At 43.5% G+C, this 19,599-nt stretch overlaps 1 protein-coding gene across 1 annotated transcript; it reads right to left on the reverse strand.

Moving 5' to 3' along the window:
- Positions 1 to 1,971: 1,971 nt before the first annotated feature.
- Positions 1,972 to 13,901, reverse strand: mknk2b (MAPK interacting serine/threonine kinase 2b). Its single transcript, XM_080887920.1, has 14 exons — positions 13,780 to 13,901; positions 13,018 to 13,237; positions 12,515 to 12,605; positions 12,281 to 12,382; positions 12,088 to 12,185; positions 9,759 to 9,838; positions 9,560 to 9,633; positions 9,345 to 9,449; positions 9,200 to 9,255; positions 8,998 to 9,093; positions 5,777 to 5,971; positions 5,510 to 5,674; positions 5,368 to 5,408; positions 1,972 to 5,267 (listed from the first exon to the last, which is right to left on the reverse strand). Exons 2-14 carry the CDS (start codon positions 13,066 to 13,068, stop codon positions 4,991 to 4,993), a joined length of 1,431 nt encoding a protein of 476 aa, XP_080744046.1. The 5' UTR covers positions 13,069 to 13,237; positions 13,780 to 13,901; the 3' UTR covers positions 1,972 to 4,990.
- Positions 13,902 to 19,599: the final 5,698 nt, after the last annotated feature.

Here is a 19,599-nt window from a genome sequence, read left to right on the forward strand (position 1 = left end):
TATAAAATGCAAACCAGATGTCAATACAGAGCTGATTGTTTTCACAGGGAACATACCAAAAGCAAAAGTAAATGGACCGAAACCACGACACAAATATATCTAAAGATACACAAACAGACTTCAGCAGGCCCTGTAGCTTATTAATAAACATGCTCATATGATTCGTGTTAGAGAAATCCTTCCTTCTAAACAACTCTGCGCACGCACACGGTGCACAAATAACATCAACTGGATGCTGTTGAACGTTTAAATGTTGGGACGTGAAATTCCGTTATCTGCAGCTGATTAACCCCGCCTGCACGTCCCGTTGAAATGTTTTAACGGGACAGCAGGGGGAGACAAATACCTGCGCGGTGTTCCCGTGGATCACGCCATGTTTCCTGGACACCGCACAGAAAACAAACTGCTGTTGCATCATGCAGTTTCCTCCAGACCTCTGACGCTTTTTCTGCGCCGAACAAGAAGTTATGCAACAGTGTGAGAATGCGTGTGTTTTGGCCTCCGCTGATAAACCCACGCAGTGACTGCGTGAAGTCCTGCCAGTCCACATGTAAGGGGGACGAGTTAAAGCATCACCACGACTGCACGGGTGCTAGTTGAAACCCCCACCCTTTGATAATATATTTTTAATATATTAAAAAAGGGGCCTCAAACTCGCGGCCCGGGGCCACTTATACTGACGTGAAGAAATCTAATGCACAAAGTACTTTTACTGTTAGGGAGGATTTATCTGTTGTTGAGTGTGATGTTAAAATAAGTTCTTTAAAACGCCAAAAATGACTGAATATGAAGCCAACATGAGCAGAGAGCACAAACATGCCGAGGGATCGGCTGTGTTAGCTCAGTGAAAGAGCCACAAACTAATGTGTACACCTATGTCTGCATTTGTATTTTATTAAATACGAACAAAATTAAAGCAGAAGTGATGCCACATGTGTGGCCAGGAAGAGAGGACCAGTGTGTTTATTTGGTAGTTCAATGAAAGGCTTCAATTAGTTTACAGTTTTGTCTTCTCATACAATATTTGAAATTATTGTATGAGAAAAACAAAACACTACATTTCAGGAAATATTTGTGGGTTTTTTCTTGTTTGTTTTGTGGCCCTCCAATGAGACGACAGTGTCAGCAGGGGCCCACAGATCATTTAAGTTTGGTTGAAATCAGACATAAATATCACTAATAGATTGTAGTGATCATCTTATTAAAAATAACTGAGCATTAGTTTCACCGGCCTGATATAAACAAGAGATCTAAAGACACGACTGTGAATCAGGAAGGACATTTTTCACCTTTTAAGATCAGTTTTGACTAAATAATCGTTCAAGTAATCACATTAGCCAGTTCATTCTAAACCAGTTGCTGTAACCCTCGTTACTGCCAACCACACACAGACTCTGGAGACCCTTTCATCACACAGAACATTTCTTGTGCAGTATCATCATTTTTGTCCTCTCTCCACGCACATTTGACCAAGCCCAGCTGATAACATCTCTTGAGATATTTCCATCTGCACAGTTGACTAATCACGGGATGCCAGATCCTGCTGAAATCATACACTGACATGTTTCGTTAATTCAGCAGAAGGGATTTTGTGAGGATCATCAGGTGGCAGAGAGGCTGCAGCTCTTGCAGCAGGTTGCATCAGTCTGCGTCTGGCTGAGAAGAGCGCCTCCCCTCACCACTGCTGCAAGCGTGACTAATGTGTCATGAAACCACAGTCATATTTCCATGTGTGAGAAACATTTACCAACAGCCAAGGGCGTCTGTGACACGGCTCACGTTATCAGGGAGCGTTACTGATACTGGGATTTACAGCAGATTCAGCTGAAATGGCCTCAGCCTTGGCCCGAAGATAAGCCTTCTAGTTAATGTGAAACTACTGAGAGTGCAGGGAAAGTACAGGTCTTTCACTTTCCTGGTTTCAAGCAAAAACAAAAAAGAAAAAAGTGACAGGCCAGACGAGAATGTTGTTCAAAGCATTTTATTGCATTTTTTTTTTTTTTTTTTTAGAAAAACAATACAAAATTCCAAAGCAACGGTCATAAACGTTGCCTTGGGTGAACTGCAATCATTCACATGGTACAGTAAAGTGCTTATTTTAAATCAAAATACCTTGTACTACAGGATGTATTGGTTTGAAGCCACTTCCCATGAACACAATGGTCTCAGGGGCGATTCAGACAGTGTTAAAAATCAGGTGTCAACCCAGAGCCTGGACTGTATCTGACTGGCACACTGTGCTCATGAGAAGGAACCATTTAAATGGTCTGATCTGCCTTAAATGCTTTCACCTGCAGGCTACATTCAGATTGTGGGGAGACTGTTGGTACTATCCATTCGAATGACTGAATTTTAACACGACGTCAGCGACAATATACAAAAAGAAAGAAAGAAAGAAAGAAAGAAAGAAATGGAGGCTGAAGGATATCACTTTGTCCCCTTTCTCCCAATAAAAGGCAGTCGAAAGAAAACAAAAGCTACCGCCATTCGACATGAAATAGAAATGGTCATGACCCAGAAAACCCTTACTGTACTGGTCGGGATATTACAGAGTATGGCCACAGTGTGCGTTTGAGTATCCACCCCCATTCAAAGACAGGGACAAACTCAGTTGTATGAAGACCCCCCCCCCCCCCCAGAAAAAGGCAGAATACTGATCTGTATATTTTCACCCCCCTCCCCCCACAAAGATTGCCTTGATCATTAGCTTAATGCTTTGAGATTACCAATAAGCAAAGTAGTTTCCAAAATGAAGAAACAGCTGCATACACATATTCAAGTAAGTCTTATTATAAGACATAAACCCTCATAACTATGCATCTGTAGAAAGGTATTCTTAGAACTATTACAGTGTCCTATTAACAGAATAACGCGTCATCTGACACCATTTCCAGAGTACCGTCGCTGCAGTGCTGCCGACAGGACACGGAGACGATCAGAAGTTCCCCACTTATCTCTGCTAGGTCGTGGATCATATGTTTCAATGTCATGACTTGAACCCTCTTTGGTGAAATGGCTACAGTGCTGAGAGACGTCATCGCCAGTCCATTACCTGTCAGTTTCAGAATGAGCTTTAACTTAATCTAATTAACGACAAAGAAAGATTATTGCCAACGCAGAGTAGGGAAAAATGAACATGTACCAGCCACTCATGGATAACTGCTCCAAATTCACCAGCAACTTCATACTAATGTTTTCTGTGTCTGAAATGTACCAGCCACTTTCATGTTTTACCACATCGGTGCTGGTGCCAATTCCCCACCCTGCTCACATATAAAAAATAATAATAATAATAATAATAATAATATATATATAACACTTAAAAACTTGCCTTCACTGGGCACGAACGCTCCAGTTCAACTTAAACTTTCTCCATTTTTACCTCATACACCACATACTCAACTTTAAAAACTCAAAAACAAAACAAACATTAAAAACAACAAAGGAAAACATCTGGTGTTTCACCTGAACTGAACAGCACCTGCATGGAAAAAAAAAAAATCTCCATAGAAAAGAGGAAAAAAAAAAAAAAGAAGAAGAAGCTTATTAACAGCCATACAAAAAAGGATAAAAATAAAAATCAGTGTGGCACATTGACATGGAGTTTTCAAACTTGGAAGAAAAAAAAAAGTAAACTTTATACAGCTAAATGTCTGAAGTTTTTTTTGTCTTTTTGTGGAATGTTTTTCCTTTTTGTGTTTATTTTATTTTATTTTTCCCGTCTGCCTCTAACATTGAAAGAAAATTTGTGACATCATTCTGGGAGGGGCGGCGTGTCGTTAGAGACAACGTTGAGACCCTGAAGGACGAGGAGGACGAAGATGATGGTCCAAATAAATCTGATCAACAAATGACAGTCTGGTCACATTGGGCAAAATGTGCTTTTCAACCCCTTCACAGGAGTTTAAACTTTTACTGCCAAAATATTTAAAGTTAAATCCATAAATTGATCTGTAGAAAAAAAACAAACAAATTCTGGTTGTAGCAAGGGGACGTCAAATTCTTTACAATGAAAGTAACACTGACCCAGTTCACTTGCGTAGCCATTTTAAGTACTGTATAATTAGCTTAATAAGCCAGATATACACGCTATGAGCTTTGGCCCCTCCCCCCTCCCCGGCAGCCATCAAGCATGACCAAGTCAAATCAATTCACTAGTTTTAGATTCAATTTAGAAGAAAAGGAAAAACCGCATCAACCGATGCAGCGGCAAGTCGTAGCTGGTCAGGTACAAACAGCCGTTGCCCTTTGAGCACTAAGTGCACGGCGACCGAGCTGGATAAGTGCGCATCTCAGACATTTACACAAGAGTCGGCTGTAAAGAGCTCATCTTAAACGGAGGGGAACAAAAAAAACAAAAAAAGACTTTGAAGAGTCTCCAGCCATCGCGCCTCAGGCATAGACAGCACTGGCTTACAGCCCTTCCAACCCTTATTACACTGAATCCTTTCAAGACAGGAACAGCCTTCATCTCGGCATATTGCATAAGCTTGTACGTATGTGCAGATGGGCCATTCGTGCATATACATACAGGCAAAAAACATTCCAGATAACTTAATTCACAGTGGATCCAGTTGTAACGTGGGAGCAGCACAACAGGTTGTCCTTTGGTGTCTGAGCTTAGTTTCGAAGATCTATGTTCGGATTTCTTCTGAACTGAGTTTCATGAGGAAAAAAACAAACAAAAAACCAACATAACTTAGAAAATACTTTGCTGTCCAACGAGTCATTAACTGGCCCTCCTCCCCAACCTGGAAGTGCACATAGCTGTGTTTGCTATATGCAGGCCCTGTGCTGATGTGCTTCAGAAGTGCTGGAGAAGGGCAGAAGGCATTTAGAGGAAGGGCTGCAGGCAGCATCTCCCTTTACAGCTGGCAAGAGAACCTGAATAGCAGAGGGACCGAGGCCAGAGAGGGGCCAGAACTGAGGAGGAAGACTCTCAGGGCAGTCGTGGAACAGGACTTGAATCATAACGGAAGGTCGGGAAAGTTCAGGCACAGTCTCCCACGATGACGAGGGGGGCCAAGAGCTGACGAAGCTCCGCGGCGGAGACGGGCCCACCTTTCGGCTGGCTGCTTCGCTGCCTGCGCTTGGCCAGCTTGGAGTTGGAAGGAGGAGAGAGGTGCATAGACGAGCCAGAAGCGGTAACAAAAAATTGGACTTCCTGCTGCTGCTGCTGCTCTTCCATGCCATCCTGTTCAGCCAGCTGCCGGTTCACAGCCATGGCCTTATCTGCAAAAACTGTAAGATCCCTGGCACTGCTGGTCCTGATGAGGAAAAGGGGAAAAGAGATTAAACTGTGATCAAAGCAGGTATAAAGTTGGAAATGTTTATTGTCAGAGTGTCTTGTCGCTCTTAATTTCTCACCTCTGATGTAAGATGGATGTTGGCAAAGTGTCAGATGCACCCTGAAAAATCAAAGTCATGTTATTGGTTTTTTGTTTGAACAACTTTACTGTGATTTGCCTAAAATGCAAAAAAAGTGGCATAGTGGTGGATTCAGACTCACCCCCAGCACCCAGGGGTGCTGCAGCACCTGACTGGCACTCAGACGACTTTTGGCATCCCGGACCAGAAGTTTGGATATCAGGTCTTTGGCACTTGAGGAGATGTGAGCCCAGTCTTTTTCCGGAAACTCATATTTTCCTTCCTGGATGCTCTCAAATAAAGTGTTCTGTAAACGGATGCGAAACATTTGCAAATGTTACTTTGCTCTGAACTCACAAAGATAACGTAAGACAAACAAAACTCACGGGAATGAATTCATCAGTCTTACCTGGCAGGTGTGGCAGGGTTCACCTAATTCCCAGCCACAGCCGCCACCACAGCGGCCTACGAATGGAGGATAGCCACTTAGCATGATGTACAGAATGACTCCAAGACTCCACAGGTCACAGCGCTTGTCGTAAATTGTAGCTTCTTCACTGAAGGCCTCAACTACCTCAGGTGCCATGTACTCTGCTGAGCCGCACTAAAAGAAGAACAAGAAAGCCAGTGCGTTAGCCCCAAGGGACGAAAAACACAACAAAGCACAGCATGAAAGAGTTAAACCAGAGGAAAAAAGAGACGCTTTGCTTGGCTGCTGCCACATTCTTTCACTCAGCTGACACCTCCTGGCTCCGAGTGTGAAAGCTAAGGCCCCACTCTTAGCTTGTGGGGTGGGGGCAGTCTATGAGACAGTCGCATGATTATCTGCAGTAATGGGTTCACTTAATCTACAAAACTGCTCGTCTTAGTCCGTTGAACATTTCTTAGTTGGAACGTGCTATGAGGCAGGTTTGTGTGGGTAGACAGCGAGTGGTGACTCAGTGCTTTGATCACACAGCTGTACACAGCCCAGGCAGACTTTGTTGAGGGCAAGGACAGACTCAGCTCTACCAGCATGTTGTTATGTAGCTAGGAGAGAAATTAGGCCAAACCCCGAGCATGGAAAAGAGGATTGGCTGTCCTGCATACCCAGAGACTGGGCTGAGCCCTGGTCAGTTACATAACTTGAGAACACAAACAGCAAGTACTGTTTTAATAGTTTTAGGTGGGGAAAAAGCAGGTCGTTGGTTCAGCAGGACAAAGATCATGTTCATTTCTGAGACGCTTTAGTCCTTTTGTCATGAAGTCCCCCACATATCCTTCATTCCATCTGTGGGGGCACATGTTTACATTGAGCAGGCCTCCATTGTGTCCCAGTAACATAAACCAGCTGTCTGCTAACTCCACCTCCAGTTTTATGTAATGAAGTTTGCTGCACAGGAATCGCATTTCAGACAAAGAAAATCCCAACCCCCACGTTTCCGCCATCATCGAGTCTGGGGCAACTGCTTACACAGACAATCCTCCAGGATTCAAGTCAAATGCAGCTGCCGCACACACACACGCACTCTCTTTTTTGCCAACCAAGGTACTTTGAAACTGAAGACTAATGCAATAGTTGTGTTATCATAAACAGCTATCAAGGCTAATCGTGTTTAAAAGCTGCTTTACCACCCCTGAATCACAAACAAGTCAGGACATAGATAGCCAGTCCATGACTACCTGCAGCTGATAAGGGCTAAAAGAGGGCAGTCAAATAACAGTAATCGTGGCTCTTTGGCACAGACTTAAACATAAACTTGCATTTGTTCTTCCTGTGCTGTTGCACACCTTGCGAACTTGCAGTCACATCCTCTTCAAACCTTCCAGTAAGCTGCAGAGAGCTGTTAATCAGCTGCTGTTACCACAGGATTTGTCGGTATTGCAACCTGGGGCTTTCCTACGACCATGTGACTAGTCACACCATACCCACAGCACCGATGACACACCTCTGGTGTTTGTAAATGAAAGGATTACTAGGAGAGGCTTACAGGAAGAAGACTTGTTCTGTCCTCAAGAAACTGCACCTACCTTTATGACAGGTACAAACAAGCAGTTTCCTCAATTAAACAGACTAAACTGCTTGTGTGCAGTGTTACAGTTTCCAGCTGCTACATTTAAGCCTCGGCATTCGAACAGCCAGAATTACATCTCACTGGGCACATAGGTGGGCAATCACTCACGCAGAATTCCTAGTAAACTAAAATTAGTCTTTTTCCTAGAAGGGTCTATCTCGGCTCATTCGAGTCCCTATTTTCCCAGTTTACACCCAGTATAGCACCACTACATTTACAGTAAACCTGTAAATCATAAAATGTATTTGAGAACCATAGAACTGCGCTTCAAATGCAAAAGTGCATATTGTGCAACAGCAGTAAAGTGGTTACAGGGGGCCCAGAGAGAGTGCCAGTCGTGAGATGAAAATCATAACATTGTTCCTGTGATCAAGCAAGGAAAACAAGCCAGAGCGCATGAGCGGGCAGAGTTTGCACCTCCCAGTTATCCTCCCCCTCCCACCGGGCTATCCAATCACATCTCAGTTGCCATGTGTGGGGGGAGAGAGACTAAAATTTCTAGAACAAGCCTTATGCACAGCTATTGTATGAAGTACATAAAGAAAGCGCAGACCAGCACAAGAGTGGTTGGGGCCACTGGGCGGAGACTGAGCTGAAAGAAGAGGGTGTATGGTTTTTTTCCTCCTCTCACCACACAGAGAGAAAGGAGAAATAAGCAAACGCTTGTGGGGGGGGTTTTCACTGCGACTCCTTCATATCACAGGACACAGCCTTGTAAAAGTTATCATGTACCCTCCAGTGTTACATCCCAGGGCTATCACACCACCTTCTGTACTCCAGAGGCTTTTCTCCCATTGAACGAACACTTTAATATATTACTGGATCAACTTAACCCGAGGGAGATCCTGATTTAAGACTAAAGCACATGACACCTCTTGGCCCCAAACCATATACCCTTCAACAAGTCCGGGGATGGGCCCACCATCCATTATTTCTGTGCAAGGAAGATGAAGTTACCAATGCCGAAAGCCCCCATCCACCAAACCACATTCCTGAGGGCTGAGCTGCCATCCTTCACCTGCTCTGGTCCATCTATTCAGCACACTAGATAAGCAGCAGACAGAGCAAGTGTTGACACAAGTAGAAAGCTTGCCAGTTCAACTTTACCACTCCTCTGAGGTTGAGGGTTTCCTGCTGTTCTGGACACTGTTCAGTGGTAACGCTTTGTGTTGTGACGACAGCCACAAAGTTAAACAATCATAACCCCCAGACTCAAGCTCATGACCCTTCAGTGTTTGCTATTGATTAGACATCAACGGACATCAACATTAAATAGACAGATATGCTTCCAAATGTTAACACACTGAAGTATCCAGCACGATAAGAGGAACATAAAATTTGGCACATCCAGGAAGCAATCCATGCCATTTCAGAGAAACTGCCCAGCAGTAAACTAGTGTAAACATCAGTTAACCCCACTGAGGACTGGCCAATGATCAGCCAGGTGAGACTTGATAAACACATTTACAGCTGCTTTTATCCACAGCAAGAAAACAAATCACTATGTCACGGTGTAACTGATTAATCTGCTCCTGGATCAGCGATTTAAAAAACATTTTTTGGATGAGTAACTTACAGGAGTGAGGAGCTCAGGGGTGGAGATGGGTGAGCTGTCACTGTTCAGCTTGATCCCACTGCCTAAGTCAAAGTCACAGATCTTGACCGGGCATATCTGAGAAAAAGAGCAGATTTTAACAAAAGGCCAGCAGCAACTTTATCAACAAATCAGCTGACCTCTGAAACACGTTTAGGCATAAATATCTCTGCAGTAAACTCACCTTGTGTGCACTCTCACAGAGAATGTTTTCAGGTTTCAGGTCTCTATGTGCCATTCCTAAAAACAAAAAGATGCCTGTTATATCCATATTTAATTTGAAACTGTGAGCAGTAATACTGCTTGCCATTTTGTTCAAATGATCTTACCCTTGTTATGAAGGAAATCTAGAGCACTGGCAATGTCCTGCACCACGAGACCGGCCTCCTGCTCACTGAAGTGCTGTCTCTTGTGAATGTGTTCCAAGATTGACCCTAGGAGGGAAATGAGAGTCCATTAGCTCCATTTAAAAGCTAAATGCTTTCAAACACACTCACCAAAGCAGCAGAATTTCTTTGTAAACTAGCAGCTGTAATTTACTAACCTCCTCGGAGCTTCTCAAACACCAGGTAGAATTTGTCTTCCTCTTCAAAAAACTCCACCAGCTCCAGGATGTTTCTGCAGAAAACAAAAAGGCACCGAGTCATTTGAGGTCTGCAGTGTGATGATGAATAAAGGGCTTTGTGACTGCCTCCATACGACTGTCAAGTGGCTTTAGTTTTGTCAGAACAGCAGAAAGTTACCTATGGCCCTGGCACTGGTAGAGCATCTCAACCTCACGGAAGACACGACTGCGGCTGTGACCCGGCCTTTTCTCGATTATCTGCAACAGAAAAGCACCAAAGCTGAGCCCACTTTGTCCAGAAATAGCCCATTTTCAGCAGAACTTTGTGTTTTTATACAGAACAGGATGGAGGACAATTCTTAAAGTGCTTAGTATACATATTTGTGGGCATGGCAGCCACTCTCTCACTGCACCACAAACCCCACTTGTGGCTGTGTTTAACAGAAAGCAGACGGTATAGAGCTCACTATACAGTCCATATGCAGTCCCCTATAATGAGCTTCCTTCCAACGTTTTCCTGCTTGCCAACCTTTATCCTACCCGGTGACACACTTGCAGAGATAGTTTAACCTACTTTCAGCACTGCCCAGCATACCAGAGACAGAGCTGAATGAAAATAACAGCCCCCAGTCTCTATGTTTAACCTTTATTCACAACCCATATGTAAATCTTAAGGAGCCATAAGTGTTCCCTTCAAAACATCCCATGACCTAATCCAAAATGTTTACAATTATCAAAACTGCTCTAAAAATAACAGAGCTGCCGGGAACTACAGCAGTGAGGGCCACCAGCTGCATAATGCTGTGCCAAGAGAGACAGAAAGATAGACTGCTGACACCAAAGCAAAAAGCCTGAATTTTCCAGCTCTGGTCTGTTATTGTGTGCTTGGGAGGCTGTGCATGCTTCTCTTCCTGGTAGCTGGATTACAGCTGCTATTGAAGCCCACTGGGGCCAGAGCTGCAGTATGTGTCTAGGATTAATACACGGACAAGAGGCCTGTGAGCAGTCCAAAGCCTGTGTACTGTTCCAGTCTGAGTCAGCAGGACAACAATCAGCTCACCCTCTCCTGCCACAGCAGAACTCCCACCCTGGTAGATGTTTCCATACAGAAACTATAAGGTTGAAGAATGCATTGCAATCCCAAATGGGAGGACACTATTTTTAAAGTGGTAGATTTAAGGTCGCTTATCCAAATTGCAGCTCGTGAAACATCAGCCTGCTGAAAAGCGAGACCTCACTGCAGGTTCTAACATCAACCCAGGCTTGTGAAATAATAGCTTTAAACAGGACTTGTTTGGGAGCCTTCAGACACACGCTGCTCGGCCCTCTGTGCGTCTATGGATGCCTGAAGCTTTTGTTGCGTTTGCAACAGAGCCCGCACATGCAGTTCACCCCCCTACTCCCCCTGTGTCTAGAGAGGGGGAGGGGAGAGACGGGACATCTGGCAGGAGTAGTCTGAGTCCCCCTCGACTCCCAGCAGACCGTCCTACCTCCTCCCCCAGGACTGCATAGTCCCAAGGGATCCATAACAAATCACTCTGGGACAAACTAACTGATCAGTCACATGAGGATCTGTGTACAGCACCTCTGAAATATTAATTAGGAAAAAAAATAAGATATGGACACTTGCACTAAAGAAGCAGCCTTTAACTCAGACTTGATCCATACATGAACAAAATCTGGGGAATAACTAATTAATGTTTATGTCCAATGAGCAAATGGGATTTCAAAAGAAAAAAAAGTGGATTATTTAAATTTTTGCACACTTCAGCAAAAAAAAAATAAAAAAAATAAAAATTTCACAATGTTTTGCTCCTAAAACAAGGAAATGACTTTGTAATAAAAAAGGAAGTCCCCGAGAGTTGAACATGTGCATACAAGTCCTCACGCCATTCAAAAAGGAAATCGAAAAAGTAACTGTACAGAGTGAGAACAAAGCAGTGTAAACACACCGGGTCACAACCCTCACCCATCACCCCTCCTTCCTTTCTGTGGGTTTTGTTTTGGCACAGCTAGCAGCACACAATGTTCTCTGTGCAAGCTGTAAAGAAAGGGGGAGGGTATATCATTTCCAGCTCTCTGATTGGCTGACGAACTAGAAAAAGAGAGGGGGGGCGTGTCTACTAGCAGCAGCTAGTCTTTTACACAAAAAGTGCATCACTAGGCACAACAGAGGAAAGTTTGCAGAAAACCACTACAGAGAGCTGAACTGAGAGAAAAGATAAAGAGGCATCCTGTCCCAGACCAAAACTTTCCTCAAAATTTCTCAAGAAAAAGACGTGAAAAGGAAGCACAATAGAAACACTGATGCAATAGCCCAGTTTACTTATATTAAATTCCTCTCATGGCTCAGAGCCTCTTCACACAAAGGAATTACGTAATCCAACCCTCTAACTGTAAAGCAGCCAAACAGAGTCCTAGAACTCTAGCATCTCCTATAGGAAGGTTTCATTGACAACAATACATTAAAGCACACTGTATCCACTGAATGCGTGGCAGTGTCTTACCTTTACAGCATACTCTTTATTGGTGATGAGGTTGATGCATGTTTGCACTCTGGCATAAGCACCCTCTCCCAAGACCTCTTCCTGCAGTCTGTAGACATCTGTGGCAAAAACAGCAAGTTAGCAAAACACAATTACATGAAGGAGAGCAGCTTATACAGCTGTTTTTATAACAACTAGGAATGAAAGCTTTTACCCTCGAATCTTCCAGAGAAACTGTCAGTTGCCCGGCAACGCTTTTTCTTCTTGTTTCTCTTCTTGGCATCGGGGATGTCAATAGGCTGACTGGAAGGCATGTCTGTCAAAACAGGAGTGCCTACATTACCATCAGCTATTGATAGAGGAATGCAAACAAATCCCAAATACTGAAAGAGAAACTAGGGGGAAGTTTTACTTATGTGAATTATACTGAACTAGTCATAAAACTCACCATGTCTGGGGGAGGAGTCAAAATTAAATGATGAATCGATAAGATGGGATCCATTTTTAGTGAAGTCCTCTGATTCAAAGGGATTTTGCCCCTATGGAGTAATAACATGTTTGTTATGATGTGCAATCTCAGTGAACCAGTCAAGATGAGAGCATCTATTGTCAGTCATAACACCTACTGTGACTATAAAGCCAAACTAGACTGAGAGGCTGACACATTTTGAATAATCGCTCATATCTGTTACACCAACACAAGAACGTCCCAAGGCCATAAGGATCTTTCTTGGTCATCTTTCAACTATTAGCTGTGGCATACTCGAGCCATACATTCATCAGCTGCATGTGCCCAGCAGGAAGTATACCATGTTTGTCAGCCAGAAGATGCGTTTATCTATAGCTAGGTGAAGTCCCTTCTCATATATGTTGCCAAACGTGCTCTGATTACAATCTTCCCAAAAGGAGTGACAGGAGCTCGAGCTATCCCTGGATAGAGTTCCAGCTCACCTTGAAGGAGCGGTGGAATCCAGTGACTTCGGCGATCTTATTTTGCACCATTTTGCTTCGATTTGGTGTGTGTGGGGGGGTTCCGATCAGGATATGCGGCGGCAGTGGTTTTTGAATCAATTTGCACTTCTCCGAAACAAACAAAATCGTTTCAGAGAGAGACGCAAGTGATCACACTGCGCTAGCTGGTCAGCTTGGTGCGGCGCTTTAAACGGGAGCCCTGTTGACGACACAATTTGAGACCCCAGCGTTACAATCCAGTGTAAAAAAAAAAAAAAAACACACACAACACCTAAACTCTTCGTGTTTTCCAGATTGTGGACGATTAACTAAACGCTTAGGCAAACAGCAGGCTGGCTCATCTCTGTCGCGTGCGCATACAAACAGAGCGCGAGAGCGCAACAGCTAGCATTCAACGTCACTCCCATTTAGCTCGCCCTTAGGTTAGTTACAGACAGTTAAGCACGAGGACAGATCATTAAAATCATAGCAGTTTGGCTAATGAGTAAATATATCTAGAGGCCATGGTTAAAACGGTGAAACCGCTACAGGAAGGCTACCAACACACACAAAAACACATCTCCAGTCAAAATGTAACCCACAAGTGCAAACCAGTTGACAGTTACATCAGAATTAACTTTAACGTCAGACAACAAAGATTAGCCAGTGAGCGTTAATACTGCATAGCGGTTCCAAAAACAGCCATTTCGCTTTTAAATGGCAAAACAAAGCCGCAGCAGCCTGCTTTTTCTCCTTACTTACCCCGTTGTTAATTTTTATAGCTCCAGTGTTAGCGTCGTTGCTTGACCCACAGCTTCGAAAGCCGCAGAGGACGTCAAGGGGGGATACGACTGATAGTTTGTGCGTGGAAGGTGGTTGAGAAGAACGAGTGTGGGTGTTTTTATAACCTCCCGTGACTCCGCCCTCCCGAGGAATGCGTCAGCAGCCCGCACTGATCGCGTATATTCGAGAAAAGGCTATTGTGGCAGGGTACCATTTCGTTTTGTTGAAGCGTTCTTCTACTTCTTAAGGGAAAGAACGCTAAAGGTTATTTAAATATGACACACAATAAGCACAACTTAATAAGCTCGGCCATTTAGATTATGTATTATATTCTCGTTTGAACTCTAGACCATATTTTAGGATAGAGACTTAAGAAAAAAGAGCACCGTACACGAATTGGTATTGAACCAGTCAGGTCTGTTTTGTTTAGGATGGGGTAGGGCCCCGAGGCGGGACTTACCGAAGAACAAAACGAAAAAAAATACACGCACGTAGTCACAGTCAGCACGTCCCACCGCTGTTTTGATGGAAGAGGATGTCGATGGAGGCCGGGAGAGATAGTGCAAAGTGCAGCAAACCAGATCTGCGAGTTTACACCGTCCCGATCACCTCATCTGTTTATGCTGCTGTCGCTGTACGTCAAAGGCACACTTTAATTATTAACTCGACTTAAAAACAGAGCCAGCCTTGTGTTTTTTGTGAATACATAAATAAGCAGTGCAAGTTACTAGCACTGCCCCATCTTTGTTTGCGTCAAAAACTCTCTAGTCTACAATTATAATGACTTCACTCTCACACCAAGGGATGAATGACCACGGGCAGGGTTTTCATCGAAAACCAAGGTCTTAGTCACGGCACCCAGCTCCCTCTCAGAGACTGGGCCGGGGCCATGCCCTCAGCTTCTGCGGCATATCACTGTGGCGCATGGTCTCATGCAATGTTGCGCGATACAACCAGAACGGCACCACAATGTACTTAACTATGAGCTGTACTACGCACTGGATACAGACAGCCTTATTTTTGTTGTTGTTGTTGCTGGCTAAACTGCACTATGGTTTAACTAGAACAATGTATGGTTTTTAAAAGACAAATATCTGTTGAGGAGTGTACTGAAGTATTCCTGAGTACACGTTACTTTATTTAACTGCATACATCAAGAAATCATGTCAAATATTAGATTTTTTGGATCAGTCCAAACCGTATAGTTTTTACTTTTTGGGATATTTGGTAGCTTTTACAATAGCTAAGCCATCAACATTTCTTCATATCCTATGATGCCAGAAACCGAACATTTCCAGCTGAACCTTTGACCTTTTGTGAGAGTACATGCACGTTTTGCAGCCTGATGTAGAAGCTGTTTCGACGGGGGTGGGGACAATGTGTCGTGCTTGTGATAATGAAAGAAATTTAAGGATCCTGATGACGCAGAAAATATGTGTGATCTCTCTGCCCATCTGCTAATTGTGAGATGCCACAGCAGTGTTGCCTTAGATGTGATATGCTTATATGGAGGCAGGTATTTAGACAGGTTCAGTCAAGTGGTTTCTCATAATGAGAGAAACTTATTTCCACGTATTCTCACAATACAGTATGTAATAACTGCACACCAGCTTACTAAGTGATGCTATGTATTATGCTAGAAGTGCTCTGGTATTGTTGCACTATAAGCACATGGTCCAACAAACCTTTCCCCTGCTCCTTTTTCCTACTGGATATAATCCCTGGTTTGGAGTTCCACTTCAGTATTCATGTACTGGGTGTCTTAAAACCATGTAAGGGTTGTTCCAGGAGTCGGCTGCCTTGTAACTGGATGCTTTGTGTCTCTCCTTCTCCTTCTACCTCCTTTCACCTTCTACCCCCAAAACACAAGCCCAATAGTAGCAAACATTACGTAACGCGTTGGCCGATGATCCCCAGTCGGGAGCACATGGTGTAGTCGCAGGGTTTAGTGGGAAAACAAGATCGCACTTCCAAGTTCACGGGGTGCACGGGGTGGGTCTGTGTCACTACAGCTCAAAAGAGAGAGGGACGGGGCCACGATACGTGCCTACATTTGACAGCAGCTCTTTCTGACGTAAAAGGAGCTCAATCTGGAGATTATCCTGGGTTGTTTAATTTGATACGTGATTTAACAGAGGCGTGTCTCTGTTGTTTTGCACTGCAGTAGCCTTGTAATGTGCGTAGATAAAGCTGTGGATCAATCGCAGTGTTTTGTTGTTGTTCCGGAAATGTGCATTATTGCCCCATCATAACACGTTCTCGTGACGTTCTCACGTTCTTAATGACACCTTTATGGAGCTACTCAACAACAGTAAGGATGGAAAGCAAGCGCTCAAATATCCTCCAAACTCTTCTTATCAAAGCCCACGCTTATATGACTGCAACAGCAAAAGGAAAATACAAAGTGGTGAAGGTCCTGGATCAAATCCAGTCTGATGCCTGTCTGTGCGTAGTTTGAACACTTTTACGGTGCCTGCGTGGGTTCCCTCCGGGTACTCTGGCTTCCTCCCACAGTCCAGAAACCAGTAAGGTTAACTGGTTATTATCAATTGACCATAGGAGTGTGAGTTTCTATGTGTGTGGTGACAGATTGGTGACCGGAATACGGAGCATGCCCTGCTTTTTGCCTGTGACAGCTGGGCCAAACGGCGACCCTGAATTGGATAAGTGGAAGAAAATGGATGGATGGATGGAGACAGGCCTGGTGAGAGGCCCTCGGGTACAGAGCAGCAGGATTTGTTGCAGAAACATTTCTGTGCTGTTTGTGCACCATATTTGTCCACATACATGAAAAGCCTGTCGTACCTGCAAGTGTTTTCACATAATGCACGTATCAATACAACCCCCAAAGGCCAACAAGATTAGGGAGCTAAACACAGTCAGCAGTCTTGTACTAATTTGAACATTTGTTAGATGCTTTTCCTAAGCAGGGAGGTCGCAGCACCCCAGAGTGCTCCCTTTTCCAAGCAACTTTGACTGAACAATCTTCTTACAAGGAAACAGCCACAAGATGGGAAATTTGTAATCTCTGGCAGAAATGGATGTGCATGGGGCAGAAAGAGAAAGACGGCGCACTAGGCCAATCAAATTGTTCCAGTACCCAGAAATCCCTCTCCGATTTGCCAAAAAATGTTGCAACACAGACTGTTTTGCTCCATTTGTACACTAGGGAACCCTTTTGTGTTCTTTCTGTGCTTGCACTTTGTGCTTGTTACATAACCATGTGTAACAAAGGGTATTGATATGAATCAGGTAGTTTTGATTCAGACAGGGAGAGGCTGAAATGTAAGATTTGACCTTTCAGCCTGGGCACTAGAGCTTGTGTCACTTCTTGGTTTCTAAATAACTTGCTGTATGACTAAGTAGTTGTTGTTGTTTTTATCTGTTCTCTGCCCTCACCATACAGCCCTTTCACTTAAATCCAATGTTCTAGCAGTACTTATTAGAAACATTTGTGCAAAGATTAGGTGTAAGACATGCTGGAACAGGCATGGCTTCCGCTTTTTAATAACTATAAATCTACTGTCGTTATGCAAGAATTAGGGAGAATTGCAGTGTACAGATGTGCCTTTGCATGTCCACAGCAGAAAGGGAAATGGGTCTTTGCTGTGGACAGGGAAAAACACCCAACTCGCCAGGGACATGGAAACCCCGGTTTTTGAACAGTTCCAGCAATAATGATCCACAAGGGTTTGGACTTTCAGGAAGAAATGCGTTTTGGTTGTTGAGTTTAGTGGCAGAGTGAAACATGTCCCACACAGAGGGCCCAGAAGGACATCTACAGAGTGCTTCCAGACTAGTCCATACCAGTCTTATTTCCAAGCCTCGAGCTCAAGTAACCAGAAGCTGAATCTGCCCAAATTTCGGCCTCATTTAAATACATCATTATCTTACTGGAACTTTTTACGAGGCCTCTCCACCTCCAATGTCCTAAAATTATCGCCACTTTTCATCTGTACAAGCTGCACAACCGCATGATGCAACTGAGTCATGTGCCGCAAAACCGTTAAGGGTGTGTCCTCAGTCCGGCACTTACTGACTCACATTACATCCCAGCCCGTTTTTGATTGTATGTAAATAACCACACTGTACCATGAAAACAACAGACGGGCAACTGCTGAGCACAGAGTTGGACAGGCTTCTGTCTGATTGGCTGGAGCTTGTTCTTGGCCTGTAGCCAGCGCTTCCCTTCACTGTGCCGATCGCAGAGCCCCTCGAGTCTGTCTGGTACATTCCAAAGGAGAAAAACACGCCAGTGAGGGCGGGAGAGAGAAGGAAGGAGGGAGGGGAAGAGCGCAAGGCGGGTACATCTCATCTCACACGTAACAGGCGTAAAGCGTGCTGAGAGAGTGCAGCCCAGTGTTCAGAGGAACTGACTCCACTGTGAGAGGAGGGACACTCCTGTAAGAGGATCAGGTTGCAGGAGGCAATGAGGTCATTCCAGTGGGTGAATTAACCGTGGCACATTGTTACATCATGTTTGTTTCTTATCAAAATTCATATTTATCGTATATGTCAAAATGTATTTGTCCAGCTTGATGGAAGGAGGTGACAATGGGTTCATTTTAGCGCTTTATATGAAGATGAATATGCAGTTTTTGTGCATTAAAATTGAATCAATTGTTTCATACAGGAGTGCAGCTAGTGATTGTTTCCTTGATAGATTCACCTTCTTCATTCTGATTTGTAAAAATTCAGAAAACATACTGACGCATGTCAAATCCCCAAAGCCAGCTTTGTCCAAAGGAGACTTTTTAAAGCTACATTAAAACCGTTGGAAGAAACTGAAACCATCCTTCAACTGTGCAAAGCTGAAACCGTGGAATATTTTCTCATGAACAACAGCTGAAGGTTGAGCAGGTTATTTACCAATGGGGAGGTCGGCAGTTAAAAGAAGTCATAAAAAGCCCCTAAAGGCATAAAACACAGCGCTGAATGGGTGAACGGGGCTGTAGCCTTAAATGCTCTGAGTACTCAGTAAGATAAAACTCAGGGCGATAAAACAAATGAGTGGAGCATTGAAATGGTTTTCAGAATAATTTTTTACTAATTATTTTAGCTGTACATTTATAAATGCTTTGTAGCTTAACTTATCAGAAAGCAATAATTTACAAGCTTCACATATTTTCTTTCTAAAATTCCTAATTGTAAAGGAACTAGTGACCACAGACTAGCACATATATGAGTCAGCTCGTACTTTCTAAAGGAGGAAAGTCTTCAGTTATTAATGATATGAATCAATAGCAACCATAGACTGTCCTTACTATTTGTGTGCATGGATATATGTAATGGTAACTAGATGTAGTGAAGTACAATGTTTCTTTCTGACTATGGAATTAGACAGTGTCCTTTAAAGACATTGTATTAAAAAATAGTTACTATGTTGCCTAAATTGTCCAACAACATACAGCGTTTTGTTACAAGTTACTTTTTTTTGCTTGACTGCAATGTTGAGGTCTCTTTATTAAATAGACATATTCAGTCTTTGAATGACTTACTCTTCAAGCACCAAAAAAGGAAAAAAGAAGTTGAAGATGTCATTCTAAATTTTTGGCCGTGACTTTGTTTGTTTTTTTGAATAAAATGTTTCCAGAAAGCCTCGTGGATGAAATCATTCTTTTTTTCCTGTGTGTGACTGCAGTGTGGTGAGGTTTTGGCAGATGAAACACTTGACTGACACGAGCCCTGAGCTTTGCAGAGTTTTTGTTTACATTTATTACAGACAGTGCGAACAGGAAGTGCGATTATTTTGAAATTCAAGGAATTAACCTGTTTGGTGTTTTGCCTGTAAACTGCAGT

Source organism: Rhamphochromis sp. 'chilingali', assembly GCF_963969265.1.
Source record: "Rhamphochromis sp. 'chilingali' genome assembly, chromosome: 7".
NCBI classification, from domain to species: Eukaryota; Metazoa; Chordata; class Actinopteri; order Cichliformes; family Cichlidae; genus Rhamphochromis; species Rhamphochromis sp. 'chilingali'.